Source organism: Panthera onca, chromosome B1 (genome assembly GCF_046562875.1).
Source record: "Panthera onca isolate mPanOnc1 chromosome B1, mPanOnc1 haplotype 2, whole genome shotgun sequence".
Taxonomy (NCBI): Eukaryota; Metazoa; Chordata; class Mammalia; order Carnivora; family Felidae; genus Panthera; species Panthera onca.
Window position 1 is genome coordinate 69,465,451 of NC_138342.1, and position 21,124 is coordinate 69,486,574.

The 21,124-nt window shown below is 37.2% G+C and overlaps 1 protein-coding gene across 10 annotated transcripts in view; it reads right to left on the reverse strand.

Moving 5' to 3' along the window:
• Positions 1–21,124, reverse strand: part of WDFY3 (WD repeat and FYVE domain containing 3) — a 278,494-nt gene that overhangs the window by 115,598 nt on the left and 141,772 nt on the right. For 9 of the 10 annotated variants that reach the window (XM_078445957.2, XM_078445959.2, XM_078445953.2 and 6 more), the window contains 3 exons: positions 19,641–19,834; positions 6,835–7,292; positions 5,329–5,412 (listed from right to left, as the gene is read on the reverse strand). In XM_078445957.2, the coding sequence (XP_078302083.1) occupies positions 5,329–5,412; positions 6,835–7,292; positions 19,641–19,834 (736 nt within the window). The remainder of the gene's footprint in view (positions 1–5,328; positions 5,413–6,834; positions 7,293–19,640; positions 19,835–21,124) is intronic. The other variant, XM_078445960.2, reaches the window with a different exon arrangement.

A 21,124-nucleotide genomic window follows, 5' to 3' on the forward strand; every position in this document is an offset into this window, starting at 1 on the left:
GGAGCCTGTTTCCGATTCTGTGTCTCCCTCTCTCTCTGCCCCTCCCCCGTTCATGCTCTGTCTCTCTCTGTCCCAAAAAATAAATTAAAAACGTTGGGAAAAAAAAAAAAAAAAAAAAAAAGACTGGGTTACAAAACACTTTAAGGATGGGATATGAAAAAGCAATATATTATCAATTCTTAGAGTTACATACAATTTAACCATCAATTCTTCTAGACTATGTCTTTACCACTTGTCACTGGGATTGTTTCATTAGAGAAGGGCACATGATGACCAAAGTTAACACTCCTCTCTGATAGATTTGAAAGTGCTAAGAGAGTAAATCCTCAAAGCTCTCATCACACGGAAGTTTTTTTCCTTGTATTTATTTGAGATGATGGATGTTAACTAAACTTACTGTGGTAATCATTTTACAACATGGGGTGAGGCAAGTCATTGTGTTGTATACCTTAACTTATAACAGTGCTCTATGTCAATCACGTCTCAATAACACACACACACACACACACACACACACACACACACACACACACAAAAAGAAGAATGACACCTGTATCAGAAGATACAACAAATAGGTGAAATCACAGTGATTCAAACTCTAGGAAAGGTGAAAGTTCTGATAAAATATGATGAGGGTATAAATTGAATGAAGTCAAATCCCTCACTAAGATTTTCTTTTGAAATTACCTATGTGTTTGTAACCTTTCCCTAAACTGTGGGCAACATAAGCAAGAACTAACAAGATCTGGGGCGCCTGAGTGGCTCCATCGGTTAAGCAAACGACTTGAAAGCTCAGGTCTTGATTTTGCAGTTCATGGGTTCAAGCCCCACACTGGGCTCTGTGCTGATAGCTTGGAGTCAGAAGCCTGCTTCAGATTTTGTGTGTGTGCGTGTGTGCGTGTGTGCGTGTGTGTGTGTGTGTGTGTGTTTCTTTCTCTGCTCTTCCCCTGCTTACGCACTCTCAAAATTAAACATTAAAAAAAAAATTACCCACAGATGGTCACGTTAAGAAATAAAATGCCTTATTAAGAAAAAACAGGGGCGCCTGGATTGTCCAGTCGGTTGAGCATCCGACTTTGGCTCAGGTCATGATCTCGCAGTCCGTGAGTTCGAGCCCTGCGTCGGGCCCTGTGCTGACAGCTCGAAGCCTGAATCCTGCTTGTGATTCTGTGTCTCCCTCTCTCTCTGCCCCTCCCCCGCTCATGCTCTGTCTCTCTCACTCTCAAAAATGAATAAATGTTAAAAAATTTCTTTTTTAAAAAATGAGCTGACAACATCTATAACTGGGTCAAATTGAGTCAGGGATGGCTCAGAATCTTGGCCACCTGACAACATATATGTTAAGCATCAAGGAAGTTTTCCTTTAGCTTATTTGGAACTACGTTCACATTCTTTTGCATTAATTCACCCCTGAAAATATTCATCACAATTTTTAAAAAATTAGAAGGCATATTTTTACATAACAAGCTTCTATGAGATAGAAAGCCTAGCCATGTCCTGAACATTCCACGTTTCTTCTCATCAATGATCTCCACTTTCTATTTCATACTATTCTTCTACAATTCATGAGTTTTGCACATTTTGTATCCTGGCACTAGAAAACAGATGCTTGTGGCTTTAGCCTATGGGAGCTCTTTGTTCCAATGAATTGGTTTCAGCATAATTTGTCTATTGCTGAGCTCTGTCACTGGGAGCAGTGCAGTTTCAGCGCTCTGGCACAAGAGCAGCTTGGGAAACAGATGCTTTAAGTCAGTGATTTTGTAGCAAAGATCTGGCATTGCCGTGGCTGGTTTTTTTTTTTTTTTTTTTTTTTTTTTTAAAGTACCATTCTCTTTTTAACAGAGATTCCAGGAAAGTATTCAGCTCTACTTATATAAAAAAAACACACGGGCTCTCCTAGTTTATTTAAAGTCAGCATGTCCTCCACCCACTCATTTTTTTCAACTGCTTTTTTTTTGTTTTGCCGTTTTTGTTATTTAATTTCTAAACTTACTAGGATAGATTTCTAAATGTTTATTACCAATAGCTATCCTCTTCCTATGTTGCTTCTTTTATTCTGTGAAATATTATGATCCCATCTAGAAAAAAAGATGATAGTGTAGTAGGAATTCTGAACTATTAAGAAATTTCATAAAAGCTGTTTATCATTACACATAATTTGAAGAAAAACCAAATTCTAGTTGTATACTTTAGTCACAGTCCTTCCAAAATTATTTCTGAGTTGCCAGATTTAATGTAGATTGAATTTAAATTATGGGTATACCCAGGAAGGAGGCTTTGTGCCTTCAGAAAACAAACTCTTTATTAATTAATATATACCCATTATACCAGTACCTTTAAAATAAGTTTATTTATTTGGGGGAGAGGAGAAAGAGAGAGAGAGAGAGAGAGAGAGAGAGCGCGCGCATGCGCGTGTGGGCACAAGCAGGGGACAAGTAGAGACAGGGAGATAGAGAATCCCAAGCAGACTCTGTGCTGTCAGTGCAAATTCCAACATGGGGCTCGATCTCACAGATCGTGAGATCACGCATGACCCGAGCCAACATCAAGAGTTGGATGCTCAATTGATTGAGCCATCCAGACACCCCACAGTAGTATGCCTTTTAATCTTATATAAGATAACAATACTCTGATATAAAAATTGCATTCATTCTTCTCAAACTGGGAAAATACTGTAAACACTGCTAAATCTAAAACATGGTATTTATTAAGTAAAATTAGGCCTATTTTAACAGGCATTATATAATATTATTAATACTTATTTAGCGACTTAGGTATCACCACAGGTATTATCATTTTTAAAATTTAGACATGCTAGTAAGTTTATTAAACGGATAATCTCAAGCAAGACCTACTCATTTACAAACATAGGCTAAAACAACATTTCAAAATTTAGTTAATTTTTATGCTGCCATTACTTTTAAAACTTAGAAAAATTGCTACTTAATATTTCAATCTAAATTTTCATATATATTTAAAATTTACCTACCTCTTTGGGGAATATATTCTTGAATATTTAAATTCTGAATATGCTTTGCCTTAATTACCATCAAGTGTGTATACACACTGAGTAACAGATACCATGTTTGAATAATAACTAGTACTCGCCACCTTTTTCTCCCCTGCAGATATATTATAGAAAACCTTGGTTTTTATTTTGTATTTTGTTTTCGTCTCCTTCCTCTAACTGTGATTAAATATCGTTCAGCTATAATTCTGTTCCATTATTCTTTCTGAATAATGAATACTAATGAAAAATGTTATGAGTTTTGGTTTTCTAAATACTATAAGGTTTCTTAGGCATTCCCCCCCCCCCCACCAATTCTTAAAAAAAAGAGAAGAATCTCCAGCATTTTACATACCAGACAAGAATCACAAACTCAAAACTTCCTTCGTGTCTGAATATTCCAATAAGCCATAAAAACTAATACGTTGTTGGTTTCTCCCTTGGCCAACAAAAACAACATATTTTGCCACAAGAAGAAATGCCATGAGCTGATGTAATTTGTTGAGATGTTCTAGAGATATTCTAATTTCAAAAGTTACCATATCTGCATGTGAAAATAAAAGCACTGTTTTATTAGCTCATGATTCTTATCACTGAGCAAAATCTATGTAACCTGACCAGAATGGCAACCTGAAAATGTCAACACTGACCTTACTATTAGCATGAACAATATTGGGAACTTCCTTGGGGTAAAGCCAACCTGAGAGCCTAATTAGCATTCCCACAGAAAAGATTCAGTTAAACAGGACTGTGGATTCAGTGAAGGTTTCCCCCAAGTCAAAGATATGGCATCCTCACATGCAGCTGTGTTGCAAATGATGACAAAATATTCTTGATCTAAGCCCTTAAATAACTCTCTATGATATGGAATAAAATTTCCCTTTGTCAAATTATCATTTAAATAAAACAGTTCTGATGAATTTCCTTTCATGTGTTGCTTTAATCTATGAATTTCTATTGAAAGTATTTTATAGTTTTTGGTTAACACTAAAAAATGGTTAAATGTTTTTAAACACAGCAATTTTTATACCTTTACCCTTCAGGGAATCATAAATGTGACTTTTAAGAATGAAAACTATTTAGTAATTAAAACTATTTTTCTAATATCCAATATGTGGGATAGTGAGCACACGTGAATCTTCAAACACTAAGAATACCTTTTACTGCCTTCATTTTAGCAACAGAAGATACTGTATCAACTCAAATTGATTTTATGGTTTCTTGCATTAAAAAAAAATGTTCTTAGAATGACAAAAAAGGAATAGTTTTAAAATAGAAATACACTGAACAACACTAAATTTGTTTAAGACTATTCTGAACTCTTCTATGATTTACTGTCAGAAAATGAGCTGTAAGCTTCAGTGCAAACATAAGAGAAAAAGGAAAATACAAGTCCATATATCTGATGAATATTACTACTGAAATATATTGAAATACAGGATCTGTAATAAATACTTTTAATACAAAAAATCCACTAACATTCGAGTTTCAAATCCTGAATAATAGAGATAAAATTAATCAATAACATAGCTGAACCTCAGTATTCATTTTTAGAAAGCTACAATGGAAGAATATTAATACAAGACCAAAAGACTTGTACTTGGTTATGAGAAAAACTGGGGAAGGAAGGGTATTGGTTTCAACTGAACAGACTATGATCATTTTAAATATAGGTTGCAAATGGAATCTTAAATGGATCTTAATTGTACTCTTGTCAACCAACTGCTGGTTCTTTATATTCATAAGCTTTATATACAAGGAAGACTAGATCAGCTTAGAAACAGATATACACAGAACCAATGAAAGCAACAGCTAGGTAAGTTTTTTTATTCGTTTTTTCCAAAGGCTGGCCATGACAAGTCTCCACAACAGTATCACATTTCAACTGGTTGAACCTGATTAAGAAAACACACATTTCCTTGCCAGTGCTGTGATGTTCATTTTGGAGTAATGGTAAAAACTGAAGAATGCTTCCTAGCACCTTTAAAGTAAAAAGAAAAAGTACTCTACGTAAAGAAGCACTAAGTCCTCATTTCTAAATTAATTTTGATAAAAGATACACTGCTCTCAAGGCAAAATGTATATTTCACTCTAAATATTAGAGTCAAATGACAAAATTCTAAATGTCCCTCATATCCTCATGGCATTAACACATTTTGTGCTCATAAATATACTCAGAAGTTGACAATTCTAAAACCTAAAAAAATCTGAAAGCCAAAAAATTTTTGTACAAAGCACAATCACCACATTTACACATAATTAAGCACAGGGAAGAAAAAAAACACACAAATAAAGATTGACTTCCATTATAAGATCAGTACCTTTTCCTGGACAAAGCTGGTGTACCCCAAGGAGAGGGGAGAGAAGACTCACTTGTCAGGCAAGGAGGGATCTGTTCTGCACGACTACAGACAACAAAACAGACAGGGTGGTTTAGAGAGGTTAGAAGAGAACACCAGGTTGGCAGTTGGTTAGTTTCACAAGAAATACCAGTAAAAGTTTAATAAGGAACACCCTCCATACTCAGCAGGAACAAGAAACAAGACTACAACACATGCACTGAGGGAAACAGAAAAGCATGCTTAAGGCAGATGCTTATCCATTAATGTTACACTTAACACATTTGTTAAACAGAGTGTCATAAGGCCTGCTTTTCACAAAGTAAACTAAAACTGAGGTACACTAACTAGGATGAGTAGAAAAGGGGAAAGAGGTTGAATCTACAAATACAAATCTCAATTTCAAACAGCTTATTCCTTGAATACTACACCATACTATGTTTCTTTTTAACAATATATATGCATTTTTAAAAAGTAAAAAACTGGAAAACAGTGTTTCTTACATTACTTGTATTTTCTTATCTGAAGAGTAAGGTCTAAGAAATATTGTCAAGAAGCAAGAAACATCTCTCAGTAGATATTTCAAAGTAGATACTTCACAGTAAATGATATAAAACCTATTAGAAGCTATCCACATAGAGTTACTTGCTTTACATATGGGGCCAATATAGAAAACATTTCAGTTATCTCATGAAATAAAACTATGTTAACTTTAAAAGTGATAATGCGTGGGACAAATCAGCACCATGACCACTCTCACATTATCTTCAAGCTGAGAACGCTTTAATCACTGAAAATAACTAATTTAAGTAAAGTGGTACTCCTATGATCCACCTTAGAACCCTGGAACTCCCTCATTGTAGATATTATCACAATATATTGTAGTTGTTTATTTATGTGTCTGTGTTTTAGCTAAAGGACGGCCACGTCTAAAGGAGTCTTGTGCTTGAACTCTCAAAATAACATCGTGTGGAGCAGTTGTTCGTAAAGTACTTTTTAATGAACGAATAAGTAAAGAAATCTGATAGACTCTTGAACTATCATCGTCTCTTATGGAACTATATTCTTTTTCAAGGATCATGAAATATTGAGAGTGATTATGAATGCTGAGAATACATTCTCCGTCTGGAAATACATATAATCATAACCACTGTCTCCTGCTGATAACTAATATCTTTAAGTCCGGATATACCTAATGTTGAGAACAGAGGAGAAAGAGAACAATAGTAAATACCAGCATTAAAGTAAACTTTATAGAAACTTACTTTAAGTACATCAAGAGCTAACTGACCCTAGATTTACAAATAATACACAAATGTTCATGCTGAAAACCTTAACATCAGAGCAACAGTAATATTCGCAAATAAGTGATAAACAAGCAAATAAAAGATTCATTTTCATTTCCTTTCAAGTTAACTTATAATTCAAGCCTTAATGCTGAAGTCACACAGAGCATCCCCTTTAATTCAGAGCAGAGCAAAGCCATACCTGTCAAAAGAATCTGTAGCTACTTTGTAGAGATAAATAAAGAGTTTACTGCAGTGCCGTAAAGTGGGTGACACTGTGTCCATCGAGATTACATCTTCCTCCAAAAGTCTTTGAAATGGCTGTGTGTTTGAGGGGAAGACATTCATGGGGCTTATTTTTCTTAGGTCTGAGAAGCAGCCAAGAAATCGAACAGCATCTGCCAACTTCTCATACTGAATCTCTGTTTTGAAGAAATGAGAGTTGGCTGGCTCATAGCGCATTGCTGCAGTCAATGTGCAAAACACAGTGTGGAGAAGTTCAAACACTTGATTCTGGTTCACTTTCTCCCAGCCATTCTTGGGTGGTGAGCTCAAAGACCTTTCCATGGCAACAAGCAAGGATGTAATGTACACAAATCCTCCAACTTTCCTAAAAACTGTTCTTGAACGATGGCTTTCTCGAAGGACTGATAGGAGGGCCTACAAGGGATGAAAAAAACAAAACCCCTTATAATTCAAATTAAAGCAAAATACATGAATGTCAAAAGGGAACATGATTTCTATGAACATACAATAGTAATGTTTTTGTCATTTCCCATTAACCAGCCCTATAATGCATGTCAAATATTTTACTAATTAAAAAATACCATTTTACACAAAAATAGACACATAGATCAATGGAACAAAATAGAGAACTTAGAAACAAACCCACACTTATATGGTCAATTAATCTACGACAAAGGAGGCAAAAATATACAATAGGGAAAATAAACAGTCTTGTCAACAAATGGTGCCAGGAAAACTGGACAGCAAACTGCAAAAGAATGAAAGTGTACCACTTTCTTACACTGTACACAAAAATAAACTCAAAATAGATTAAAGACCTACTTTTGAGATCTGAGACCATAAAACCAAAACAAAAAACAAACAAAAAAAAAAAACCACAGGCAGTGATTTCTCTGACATCAGCTGTATAAACATTTTTCTAGACATGTCTGCTAAGGCAAGGGAAACAAAAAGTAAAAATTAAACTATAGGGACCATATCAAAATAAAAAGCTTTTGCACAGCAAAAGAAACCATCAACAAAACAAAAAAGACAACCTACTGAACGGGAAAAGATATTTGCAAATGATTATCTGATAAGGGGTTAATATCCAAAATATATAAAGAACTAAACAACACCAAACCAAAAAATGCAATGTAAAAACGGGCAGAAGACATAAACAGACATTTTTCCAAAGAAGACACACAGATGGCAAACAGACACATGAAAAGATGCTCAACATCACTAATCATCAGAGGAGAGCCAAGATGGCAGAACAGCATGGAAGTTTTTTTGCATCTCTCATTGCTGAAATGCAGCCAGATCAATGCTAAACCATCCTGCACATCTGGAAAAGTGATCTGAGGATTCACACAACAATCTGCACAACCTGAACCACAGAACTCGGCAGGTACACAGCGCGGAGAGGTGAACTGGGAGAGAGAAAAGCCGAGGAGGGCAGGGAGCTGTTTCTGCTTCCGGAAAGAGGTCGGAGATGGGGAAGAGTATGGGAAAAGCACCTCCCCTCCAAAGCAGCTGGAGAGAAAGTGGAAAGTGGAAACAGCTTCAGGGACTGAACAAAAAAAGGGAGAAAGGAGAGGGTTTAAATTCCATCAAGACTTTATAAACAGGAGGAGTGCAGAGTCTGAGGCTCCAAAGCTTGATACCCGGTGGTGCTCTAGTGAGAAGGGCAAATCCCTAAGAGCTGAGAGCGAGGTCTGAGGGGTCCACGGGCCACAAGGGGAGTGGTGGTTCCTCTGCGGGGAGGACATTTGGTAGAGGCTGTGCGGCCACCCCACAGGCAAAGGTACCAGCAGGCCCCGGAGAAAAACCACATTCGCTGGTGTTGGAACAAGGACGTTAAGGGGGAAGCCTGGTGCTAGATGTGTGTTGTCATTTTCCATAAACCCTGAAATGCTGCTGCTACAAGATTGCACAAACTTTTTCTGAGGCGGATTGGCACCGAGCCAACAGTCTCTGGGCACTGGCAGAAGCACAATCTTGTAAATGTTCCTGGAGTCGGGCCACACTCGCCCATTGCTCAGCAAGACCCTCCTCCAGAGAATCTGAGTGGGTCAAAGCTGCAATTCCTCAGAGGAGAGGGGTTGGAGGGGGAGCCAACATGGCAGAGAAGTAGGGGGATCCGAAGGTCCCCTGTCTCTCAAACAAAGCCGTCTTGAGGCCAAAGGACTTCGAACCCCAAGAGTCTGGGAAGAAGAGGCAGAGTTGCTTCCAGGGACCCACCGGGACAACCTGACAGGCCATAGGTGGAGCACTTCAAGGATCAGACAGCATAACCACAGTGGAGGCGGTACTTGCCTACATCATACCATGCCCCTTGGCGCCTGGTAACTACATATCTACTAGAGTGGGATTAACGCTGATGAACCAGATAGCCCTTGCTCCAGACAAGCTCTGTTGCATTGCCTGGTTTAATTCTTGGACAATTCTTACTATATAGATACATTCATCCTTTTCTTCTTACTTCTTCCCTCCTCTAGTCTGGTTACTCTGCTTATTGGTCTGTTTAAGCAGACATATTTAATCCATTCTCTTGATACATGTTCTATACCTCCTTCCTTATTTTCCTTTCTCTCTCTCTAGATTAAGGCTATAGTTTCTATGCCTGGTCAATTTTTATTTTTTCTTTTTCCCCACCCTGTTGTTTCTCTCTTTGTATGGGATAATGCCTCTTCCATCAGCAATGCCTCCACCCTGTTGTCTACTGGTAGCTGGCGTTTCTGGCTTTTTGTTTTTGGGTTTTTTGTGTTTGTGTGTTTTCGTTTTCTGTTTGTTTTTTGTTTATTTGTCTGTTTGTTTTCCTTTCCAGGGCTACTTCGACAATCAAAGTACACCTGGTGGAGGGTCCAAAACATCACTACGAGTAGGGAAATAAAGTAACCAAACTCACAATAACAGACAGTAAGTAACTCCAAAAAACACCTCCTGAAGGGCCAGGCCCTAGACAGTGTACGGCCCCTCTTTAATGTAGTAGTGCTTGCAGAAGCAGGGCACATAATAAGCTTTTAAGACACATAAGGGACAGAAAACTAGCCAAAATGATGAAACGGAAGAATTCTCAAAAGAAATTCCAGGAAGAAATGACAGCTAAAGAACTGATCAAAACAAATAGAAACAGTATAACTGAATAAGAATTTAGAAAAAATAGTCATAAGATTAATTGCTGGGCTAGAAAAAAGCATACAAAGACAGAAGAGAATCTATTGCTGCAGAGATCAAGGAACTGAAAAATAGTCGTGAATTAAAAAGTGCTGTAAATGGGGTGTAAAATAAACTGGAGGCAGTGACAGTGAGAATTGAACAGGCAGAGGGGAGAATAGGTGAATTAGAAGATAAAATTATGGAAAAAGAGGAAGCTGAGAAAAAGAGAGATAAAAAAATTCTGTATCACAATGGGAGAATTAGAGAACTAAGTGATTCCATGAAATGCAACAATATCTGTATCATAGGAGTTCCAGAAGAAGAAGAAGAGAGAGAAAAGGGCTGAAAGTGTGCTTGAACAAATCATGGCTGAAAACTTCCCTGATCTGGGGAAGGAACAGACAATGAAATCCAGGAAGCACAGAGAACTCCCTTCAGAGGTAACCTGAATCGATCTTCTGCATGATGTTATCATAGTGAAACTGGCAAAATACAAGGATAGAGAGAGAATTCTGAAAGCAGCTAGGGATAAATGGGCCTTAACATACAAGGGTAGACACATAAGGATAGCAGCAGACCTATCTACTAAAACTTGGCAGGCCAAAAAGGAGGACCAGGAAACTTTCAATGTGATGAACAGGAAAAATATGCAGCCAAGAATCCTTTATCCAGTAAACTTGTCATTCAGAATAGAATGAGATATAAAGGTTTTCCCAAACAAACAAAAACTGAAGGAATTCATCACCACTAAACCATCCCTACAAGAGATTCTAAGGGGGATCCTGTGAGACAAAGTACCAGAGACATTGCTACAAGCATGAAACCTACAGACAACACAATGACTCTAAACCCGTATCTCTCAGTAATAACACTGAATGTAAATGGACTAAAAGTTCCAATCAAAAGACACAGGGTATTAAAATGGATAAAAAAACAAAATCCATCTATTTGCTGTCTACAAGAGATCCATTTTAAAACTGAGGATACCTTCAGATTGAAAGTGAGGGGATGGAGAACCATCTATCATGCTACCGGAGGTCAAAAGAAAGCTGGAGTAGCCATACTTATATCAGACAAACTAGATTTTAAACTAATTTTACACTAGATTTTAAAATAATTATGGGGTCTATCCATCAAGAAGTGCCAACACTTATAAATGTCTATGCACCGAATTCGGCAGCACCCAAATATATAAAACAATCAATCACAAACATAAGCAGTCTTATTGGTAAGAATGTGGTAATTGCAGGGGACTTTAATACTCCACTTACAACAACGGACAGATCATCTAGACAGAAAATCAATAAAGAAACAATGGCCCTGAATGATACACTGGACCAGATGAACTTGACAGATATATTTAGAACTTTCCATTCTAAAGCAGAATATACATTCTCCTTGAGTGCACATGGAACATTCTCCAAGATAGATCACATACTGGGTCACAAAACCTCAATAAATATATAAGAACTGATATCATACTATGCACACTTAAGGATCACAGTGCTATGAAACTTGAAATCCAACACAGGAAAAAGTTTGGAAAACCTTCAAATGCATGAAGGTTAAAGAACATCTTACTAAAGAACAAATGGGTCAACCAGGCAATTAAGGAAGAAATTAAAAAATATATGGAAACAATTGAAAATGAAAACACAACAATCCAAACCCTTTGGGATGCAGCAAAAGCAGTCCTAAGAGGAAAATACATTGCAATCCAGGCCTACCTCAAGAAAAAGAAAAATTCCAAATACAAAATCTAATGGAACACCTAAAGGAACTAGAAGAACAACAAATGCCAAACCCAGCAGAAAAAGAGAAATAATAAAGAGCAGAAAAAAACAATATAGAATCCAAACAAATAGTAGAACAGATCAATGAAACCAAGAGTTGGTTTTTTTGGAAAAATAAACAAAATTGATAAACCCCCAGCCAGACTTCTCAAAAAGAGAGAGGACACAAATAGATAAAATCACAAATGAAAATGGATTTATCACAACCAATCCCTCAGAAATACAAGCAATTATCATAGAATACTATGAAAAATTATATGCTAACAAACTGGACAACCTGGAAGAAATGGACAATTTCCTAGACACCCACATACTACCAAAACTCAAATGGGAAGAAATAGAAAATTTGAATAGATCCATAACTCGTAAAGAAATTGCATCAGTTATCAAAAATGTCCCAACAAATAAGAGCCCTGGACCAGATGGTTTCCCTGGGGAATTCAACAGATATTTAAAGCAGAATTAATACCTATCCCTTTTCAAGCTGTTCCAAAAAAACGGAAGGAAAACTTCCAGATTCATTCTATGAAGCCAGCATTACCTTGATTCCCAAACCAGAAAGAGACCCCACTAAAAGGAGAATTACAGGCCAATATTCCTGATGAACATGGATGCAAAAATTCTCAACGAGATATTAACAAATCGAATTCAACAGCATATAACAAGAACTATTCACCATGATCAAGTGGGATTCATTCCTGGATTGCAGGGCTGGCTCAATATTAGCAAATCAATCACTGTGATACATCACATTAATAAAAGAAAGGAAAAGAACCATATGATCCTCTCAATAGATGGAGAAAAAGCATCTGACAAAATATAGCATCCTTTCCTAATAAAAACCATTAAGAAAGTTGGGATAGAAGGACATACCTAAACATCATAAAAGCCATACATGAAAAGCCCACAGCTAATATCATTCTCAATGGGGAAAAACTGAGAGCTTTCCCCCTGAGATCAGGAACATGACAGGGATGTCCACTCTCACCACTGTTGTTTAACATAGGGTTGGAAGACCTAGCATCAGCAATCAGACAACAAAATAAAATAAAAGGCATCAAAATTGGCAAAGAAGAAGTCAAACTTTGACTTTTTGCAGACGACATGATACTCTACATGGAAAATCCGAAAGACTCCACCAAAAGACTGCTAGAACTGATACATGAATTCAGCAAAGTCGCAGGGTACAAAATCAATGTACAGGAATCAGTTGCATTTTTATACCAATAATGAAGCAACAGAAAGAGAATTAATGACACTGATCCCATTTACAATTGTACCAAGAACCATAAAATAAAGGAATAAACCTAACCAAAGATGTAGAAGATCTGCATGCTGAAAATTATAGAAAGCTTATGAAGGAAACTGAAGAAGACACAAAGAAATGGAAAAACATTCCATGCTCATGGATTAAAATGTCAATAGTACACAAAGCAATCTACACATTCAGTCCAATCCCAATCAAAAATTGCACTGGCATTCTTCTCAAAGCTAGAACAAACCATCCTTAAAATTTGTATGGAACCACAAAAGACCCTGAACAGCCAAAGTAATATTGAAGAAGAAAACCAAAGTGGGAGGCATCACAATCCCAGACTTTAGCCTCTACTACAAAGCTGTAATCATCAAGGCAGTATGGTATTGGCACAAAAACAGACACATGGACCAATGGAATAGAACAGAGAAACCAGAATTAGACCCACAAATGTATGGCCAACTAATCTTTGACAAAGCAGGAAAGAGTATCCGATGGAAAAAAGACAGTCTCTTTAACAAATGGTGCTGGGAGAACTGGACAGCAACATGCAGAACAATGAAACTAGACCACTTTCTTACACCGTACACAAAAATAAACTCTAAATGGGTGAAAGACCTGAATGTGAGACAAGAAATCATCAAAACCCTAGAGGAGAAAGCAGGTAACAACCTCTTTGACCTCAGCTGCAGCAATTTTTTGCTATACACATCTACAAAAGCAAGGAACTAAAAGCAAGAATGATCTCATCATTGGGACCTTATCAAAATTAAAAGCTTCTGTACTGCAAGGAACCAATCAACAAAACTAAAAGGCAACCGATGGAATGGGAAAAGATATTTGCAAATGATATATCGGATTAAGGGCTGGTATCCAAAATCTAAAAAGAACTTACCAAACTCCACACCCAAAAAACAAATAATCCAGTGAAGAAATGGGTAAAAGACATGAACAGACACTTTTCTAAAGAAGACACCCAGATAGCCAACAGGCACATGAAAAGATGCTCAATGTCATTCATCATCAGGGAAACAGAAATCAAAGCCATAGTGAGATACCACCTCACACCAGTCAGAGTGGCTAAAATGAACAACTCAGGAAACTACAGATGCTGGCGAGGACGTGGAGAGATGGGAACCCTCTTGCATTGTTGGTGAGAATGCAAACTGCTGCAGCTGCTCTGGAAAACAGTGTGGAGATGCCTCAAATAATTAAAAATAGAACTACCCTATGACCCAGCAATAACACTACTAGGAATTTATCCAAGGGATACAGGGGTGCTGATGCATAGGGGCACATGTACCCCAATGTTTATAGCAGCACTTGCCACAATAGCCACCTTATGGAAAGAGCCTAAATGTCCTTCAACTGATGAATGGATAAGGAAGATGTGGTTTATATATACAATGGAATACTGCTTGGCAATGAGAAAGAACAAAATCATACCATTTGCAGCAATGTGGATGGAACTGGAAGGTATTATACTGAGTGAAATAAATCAGTCAGAGAAGGACAGATATCATATGTTTTCATTCTTATGTGGATCTTGAGAAACTTAACAGAATAACATGGGGGAAGGGAAGGGGAAAACAAACAGTTACACAGAGGGAGGGAGGCAAACCACAAGAGACTCTTAAATACAGAAACAAACTGAGGGTGGACAGGGCGTGGGGGAGAGGGAAAATGGGTGATGGGCATTGAGGAGGGCACTTGTTGGGATGAGCACTGGGTATTGTATGTAAGCCAATTCACTAATCATCAGGTAAATGCAAATCAAAACAACAAAATATTATCTCATACCTGTCAGAATGGCTAAAATAAAGAACACAAGAAATAACAAGTGTTGGTGAGGATGTAAAGAAAAGGGAAGACTCATGTGCTGTTGCTGGGAATACAAACTGGTGTAGCCACTGTGGAGAATAGCATGGAGGTTGCTTAAAAAATTAAAAACAGAAATACCATATGATCCAGTAACTCCATTACTGGGTATTTACAAAAAGAAAATAAAAACACTAATTCGAAAAGATGTATGTACCCTTGTGTTTACCACAGCATTATTTACAACAGCCAACATATGGGAGCAACCCAAGTGTCCATCAATAGTTGAATGGATAAATAAGATGTGGTGTGTATATATGTAATGGAATATTAGTCATAAAAAAAGATCTTTTATTTGCAACAACATGAATGGATCTAAAGGGTATAACGCTAAGTGAAATAAGTTAGAGAAAGACAAATACCATAATTCATGGAATTTAAGAAAGCAAGCAAACAAACAAGAAAAAAAAAGACACAACAAAAAGAGACTCAAATAGAATAAACTGGTAGTTGCCAGAGGGGAGGTGGGGGGGGGGGTGGGATGGGTGAAACGGGTGAAAAGAATTAAGACTACACTTATAGTGATGAGCACTGAGTAATGTATAGAGTTGTTGAATCATTATATTGTACACCTGAAACTAATTTAACACTGTGTATTAATTACACTTCAATTAAGAGATGTATTAAAGGCAAGAGATACTTTTAGGAAACACTGTCACATATTTCTTTTGATAGAATAAGGCTACATCCAAATCCTGATGGAAAAGTTTTCCTATGTCTTTGATGGATAATGATGTCAGTAAATTCAGTGATATTTACAAAGTAATTGTATTAAATAAATAAAATACACATTCTAGTATAATTTTACACAATCACGAACATTTATAACTGTGTATGTATGCAAACTGATTTATTCTAGAAAGGATCAGAAATCAGGGCAGCCAAGACCGGAAGTATTTCAACTCATATAAAGTGACCATATTCTGATACTTTGGAAAGAGGAGTCACTTCAAAGGGCTTATTAGACAGACTCTCCTGCAAAGTGAATTAGAGTCTGATAGCTGAAAGCATGCTCTTGCCCAGAATAGCTCTAAGTACTGTGAAATAAAACCTGAAGGTCAAACAAGTAAAACAATCTTTTAGAACTATTTTTCTCTGAACTGCCACACTTTTTAACTTAGTTTAATATTAAAAATAACACATTATAAAACTGCCTAACATTTTGTTCTGTACAAGACACTTCTTTCAGTTGTGTACTATCTTATTTAAACCTCTCCATAATGCTGTGTGCTAGGCACTATTACTATCCAGTTAAAATTTGGTTCAACACGGTTAAATAACTTGCCAAAAATTTTACAACTTACACAATGGCAATGAGGGGATATAAACCCAGGTGCAATGATGCCCCTACTCGTGCACCTAACCATGCCACTTACTGCCTCAAACAACAATCTGAAATCTGTGCTGACACATGGGCTCCTTTTCACTCTGTTTCAGCCGCTGGAACACCATGGATATTTAATACTACCTAACACGCAGTTTACAACCTTTCCAATCATTATTCTTGAAGAGGTCATTTTATTAAAATGTTTCCCATTTCTAATGGTATTTGAAGAAGAGAAATGGTAAATATTAATACATATAATTACCCTTTCAAAATATACTACAGAAATTATATATAACTATGCCTTAATTATTTTAAAATATACAACCTGTATATATAAAATTCTAAAGTACAATGTATTCCTTCCATTATTCTGCCAATAAATTTCCATTATAATAGGATCTGATAGTATAGTTTCCACACCTTGTCAAATTTAATAAACTGTACTTACACTTGCAATATCAACTCATATGACCATAATATTTTGTAACTTTTTTTATTTTTAAACATTTTATAATCTAGCCTGGAGATTAAATGCTACAGTCAGAATGCTCGGGTTGAAATTCTGACTCCAATGTTACAAAATGTTTTACTACAGTCAGCCACTTAATCTTTCTGTGCCTGGGTTTTCGCTTGTATAAGGGTAGTAACGATAACTTTCTCCACAGGAAGTACCTGCAAAGCGTTAACAAAGTGCCTGATATAAGCCCAAGCCGTCATCATCTTTAAAAACACACTGGGGAAACAGTACAAGTATTATTGTATATAGAAGGAAGGGTGAGTTCAGAGGTAAAGTAATATTCAGAAAACTGTATCACAGGTTAGAATTAGGCTTAAGCGTTAGAAAAACAATTGACTGAGTTCAAAAGTCCTCAGTCCAGTGGTCTGTATCACATACTTCTGGATAAGTTCATCTCCTACTACCTCAAAACTGGTACTCTCCTGGCACTCTGACATCATCACAGCATAATCTCAGTATTTGAAAATTTTCAAATACTGCTAATAATCTAATATGCTGCTGAAGTCAATAATTAATGGTAAGGAGCAAACCCTAAAGATAAAATGAAATGTTGATGGTAGGTGGTTGTTAGACACAATCATCAGCTATATATGAATCTGCAATAAACATAATGCATATAATTCAAATTTGTGCACTGACAGAATCATAAAATACTACATACAGAATTTTGGGTTTCTGCCCCAATAATTACAAATTAAATCAATAGGTCTGTGGTTGTGTCAGCTGAACAGAGGCACCAAGAGGCAGTTCTGAATGCAGCGAAAATGGGAATTGAAATCGAGGTCCCCCCAATCCTCCTCACCCCACGCTCCCTCCTGTCCTCAAAGCAGTGGAATGTTAGAGCCAGCTCATACTGGCTCTTGAAAGGCAAGTGTTATATTTTTGGAATTTTATGTGCTAGTTGTTAAAACATAGCCATAATTAAAAATTAAGGTCTATAACTTACAACTAAATAAATTAATTAATTTATTTAAATATTTTTATTTATTTTTGAGACAGAGAGAGATAGAGCATGAACAGGGGAGGGGCAGAGAGAGAGGGAGACACAGAATCCGAAGCAGGCTCCAGACTCTGAGCTGTCAGCACAGAGCCTGATGCGGGGCTCGAATCCACAGACTGTGAGATCATGACCTGAGCTGAAGTCAGACACTTAACCAACTGAGCCACCCAGGCGCCCCTAATAAATTATTTTAAAAACAAACTAAAAGTAAATACTCAAAACTCCTCACTTCCTACTTATTTTCTATATTTTACTATTACCTGTACTCTTTTTTAAATTTATTTATTAAAAAAAAAATTTTTTTGGAGTGTTTATTTTTGAGAGAGAGAGAGAGAGAGAGAGAGAGAGAGAGAGAGAGACAGACAGAGCATGAGCGGGAGAGGGGCAGAGAGAGAGAGGGAGACACAGAATCCGAAGCAGGCTCCAGGCTCCGAGCTGTCAGCATAGAGCCTGACGCGGGGCTCGAACTCACGAGCCGTGAGATCATGACCTGAACCGAAGTCGAACGCTCAACCGACTGAGCCAGCCAGGCGCCCCTTTATTTTTTTAATGTTTATTTGCTTATTTTTGAGACAGCAAGAGACAATAAGGTGCCGTGGGGGTGTGTAGAAGGGTCAGAGAGAGGGAGAAAGAGAATCCCAAGCAGGCTCCAAGCTGTCACACACAGCCCAACACAGCGACTGATGTCCCAAACTGTGAGATTGTGACCTGAGCCAAAATCAAGAGTCAGACACTTAACTGACTGAGCTACCCAGGTGCCCCTATTACCTGTATTCTTAAGATACTTTACAATGGGGTGCTATTGTGTGTCTCTTCCCAATCCACATTCAGTAACACATTAATTGCCTGAAACAGGTCACCGTGGCAGTAGTCACATCATGGAAGTCAATAAATGCGACACATTAGGATCACCCCCCTCAACCCTGCTCCAGTCTAAGAGTTATTCCCATTTACCAGAACAACGCTGCCTTAAAGTTACAGGTCAGCTACTTACTTCTTGGTAACTCTATCTACTAATGTTTTACAAACCCAATTAAAAAGGTACCAAGAAAGAAGGAAAACGTTATGTTTAAAAAGCTGACCACCTTAACATCTTTTGAAGGCACTTATTTTTTTCTAAACAATCCTTTCTGACATACAAATGTTCCTAAATATTGACACACGTGTAAATTCCTTCTTGTCTGTGAGTTGTGCTCAGATTAATTGTGTTTTAAAATAAAATGCATAGTGGTGCTTGGGTGGCTCAGTTGGTTGAGCATCTGACTCCTGAGGTCATGCTCTCACAGTCGTGGGATAGAGCCCTGCGTTGGGCTCAGTGCTGACAGTGCAGAGCCTGCTTCAGATTCTCACTCTCTCCCTCTCTGTCCCTTCCCTGCTTGCTCTGGCATGCACACTCTCTCTCTCGCTCTCAAAAAAAATTAATAAACGTTAAAAATATTTTTTTAATAAAATAAAATTCATTTTCAAAACAACTATCAAAACAGGATGAAATGTACACAGCACAAAGAAAAAAATAAAAACTTATTCCTGAGAAATTCATTGCATAAAGCAAAAGTTAATGAAGGAAATATATGATTCTAGAAGGTAGGTATACGACCTGTGAGGTCTGTGCCAGGAATGGGGGAAGGGTGTGAGGAAAGGATGTCAGAGGGGAAGGAGACAGAATCCTGAGGACCCTGGAGGCCAGAGAAGATACTGGCTTTTCTTCTACGGCTATGATTTTGGCATATTATTAGACTTGAAGAAAAACTACAGGAATAGCTTAGGATAGTTTTAAGTTATTAAAAAATAACCACAGATTTTAACAGTAAAAGAACAGTAAGAATAGTAACAACACGTTATTCAACTTACCCTTAAAATGTCGGTCTTCAACTGCAATTCTGTCGGTGGGGCTGAGTGCATTAACCCCAGGAGAGTGCCCATGTCATCCTCCCCGTTTGGGGACAGCACCAACTGCTGGATAATCATCAGGGCATGCTGCCGGCACTGAGGGTACTTCACGATATTATGTGCACATCTCGCACCTCCAAATTCCCGGAAAATTCCTTGAAAGAGAAAAAAGAACAACATGGGCTAACTTAAAACATTCTAAGACAAAACAGATGAATTAAAATTTGATCTTTTTGTAGGAAGAGTAACTCAAAAGAATGCAAATAAGATGCACCCAACCATTTCCCCTTTTAAATTACAACACAAAACTGCACTGTGGGATGTCAGCAAAGGCATAACCAAATCCTCTCTAGATGTCTTTAATGCAAGAATAACACCCTAAGTTCACCATGTTCACATTCTCCAAATCTAGAACATACAGAAATTCCACAGGTAGCCTCCAACGAGACCCAATATTTTTATGTAAAGGCTTTAAGCTGAACAATAATGGAAATCAATTTGTGTAAAAAGCTCTCATAGGAACAATAGCCCAAATAAATGAGATTTAAACTGAATGAGACATTCAAAATAGTAGCAAGAAAGAAATGGAATAAATTATTCTACAATGAGTAACATTGCAAGGAACCAAACTTTTCAGGTAAGTCGAGCACACGAATAAAAAAAGACAAACTCTATAATAAAAAGCAATCACTGTACTGCTCCAAAGCCTTGTAGATTGATTCTTCACCTCTGTTATACAGATGAGGAAATGAGACATACAAAAGTTAAGTAACATGGCCAAGTTCACACAGCTAGCAAGTGTCAGAACAGGATTGATACCTAAAATAGCCCAGCTTTAAAGCTTTATGCTTTTAGAGTAGCTGGTATATGCCACTATTACAATAACTTATATCAAACAGTTTAGTATTATTTGGTTATATGTTTGGTCCCCATTAAACTTGGGATTTCCTCCAAGTCTGTATTTTTATAAATGTTTCCTGAGTGAAAAGATGTCAGTGTATTTTGCTGTAGCAGCCACTGTCCTCTCAACTTAATGACTTTCTCTTTGCAAACTTTGTAAGAAGTGAGTGTTAAAGTCATGTGCTGAGGTTTAACACACGGAAAGCCATGTATTTACTTCCAGGTGGCCAGTTAGTCCTCATTACATAATCATAATGGCTATTATTTTCTGAACACTTAACTGTGAGCAAAGCACTACGTGCCCAAGATCACATAGCTAGTAATATCTTTCTTAAATTACCTACTGAATTCATTCAACTCTGTTTTGGCATTTGCCAAAACTGTATTTAAGTAATGACATATAATTATATGTTTACATCTTTTTCTATCCGGTGGTAATTCCTTCAGGGCAAGATCATCTTTGTATCTCTAACACTTAGCATGGTGCCAGGGACACACGATATATTTTAAATATGTTGAATATTGAGTTCCTTTGCATACTCAGG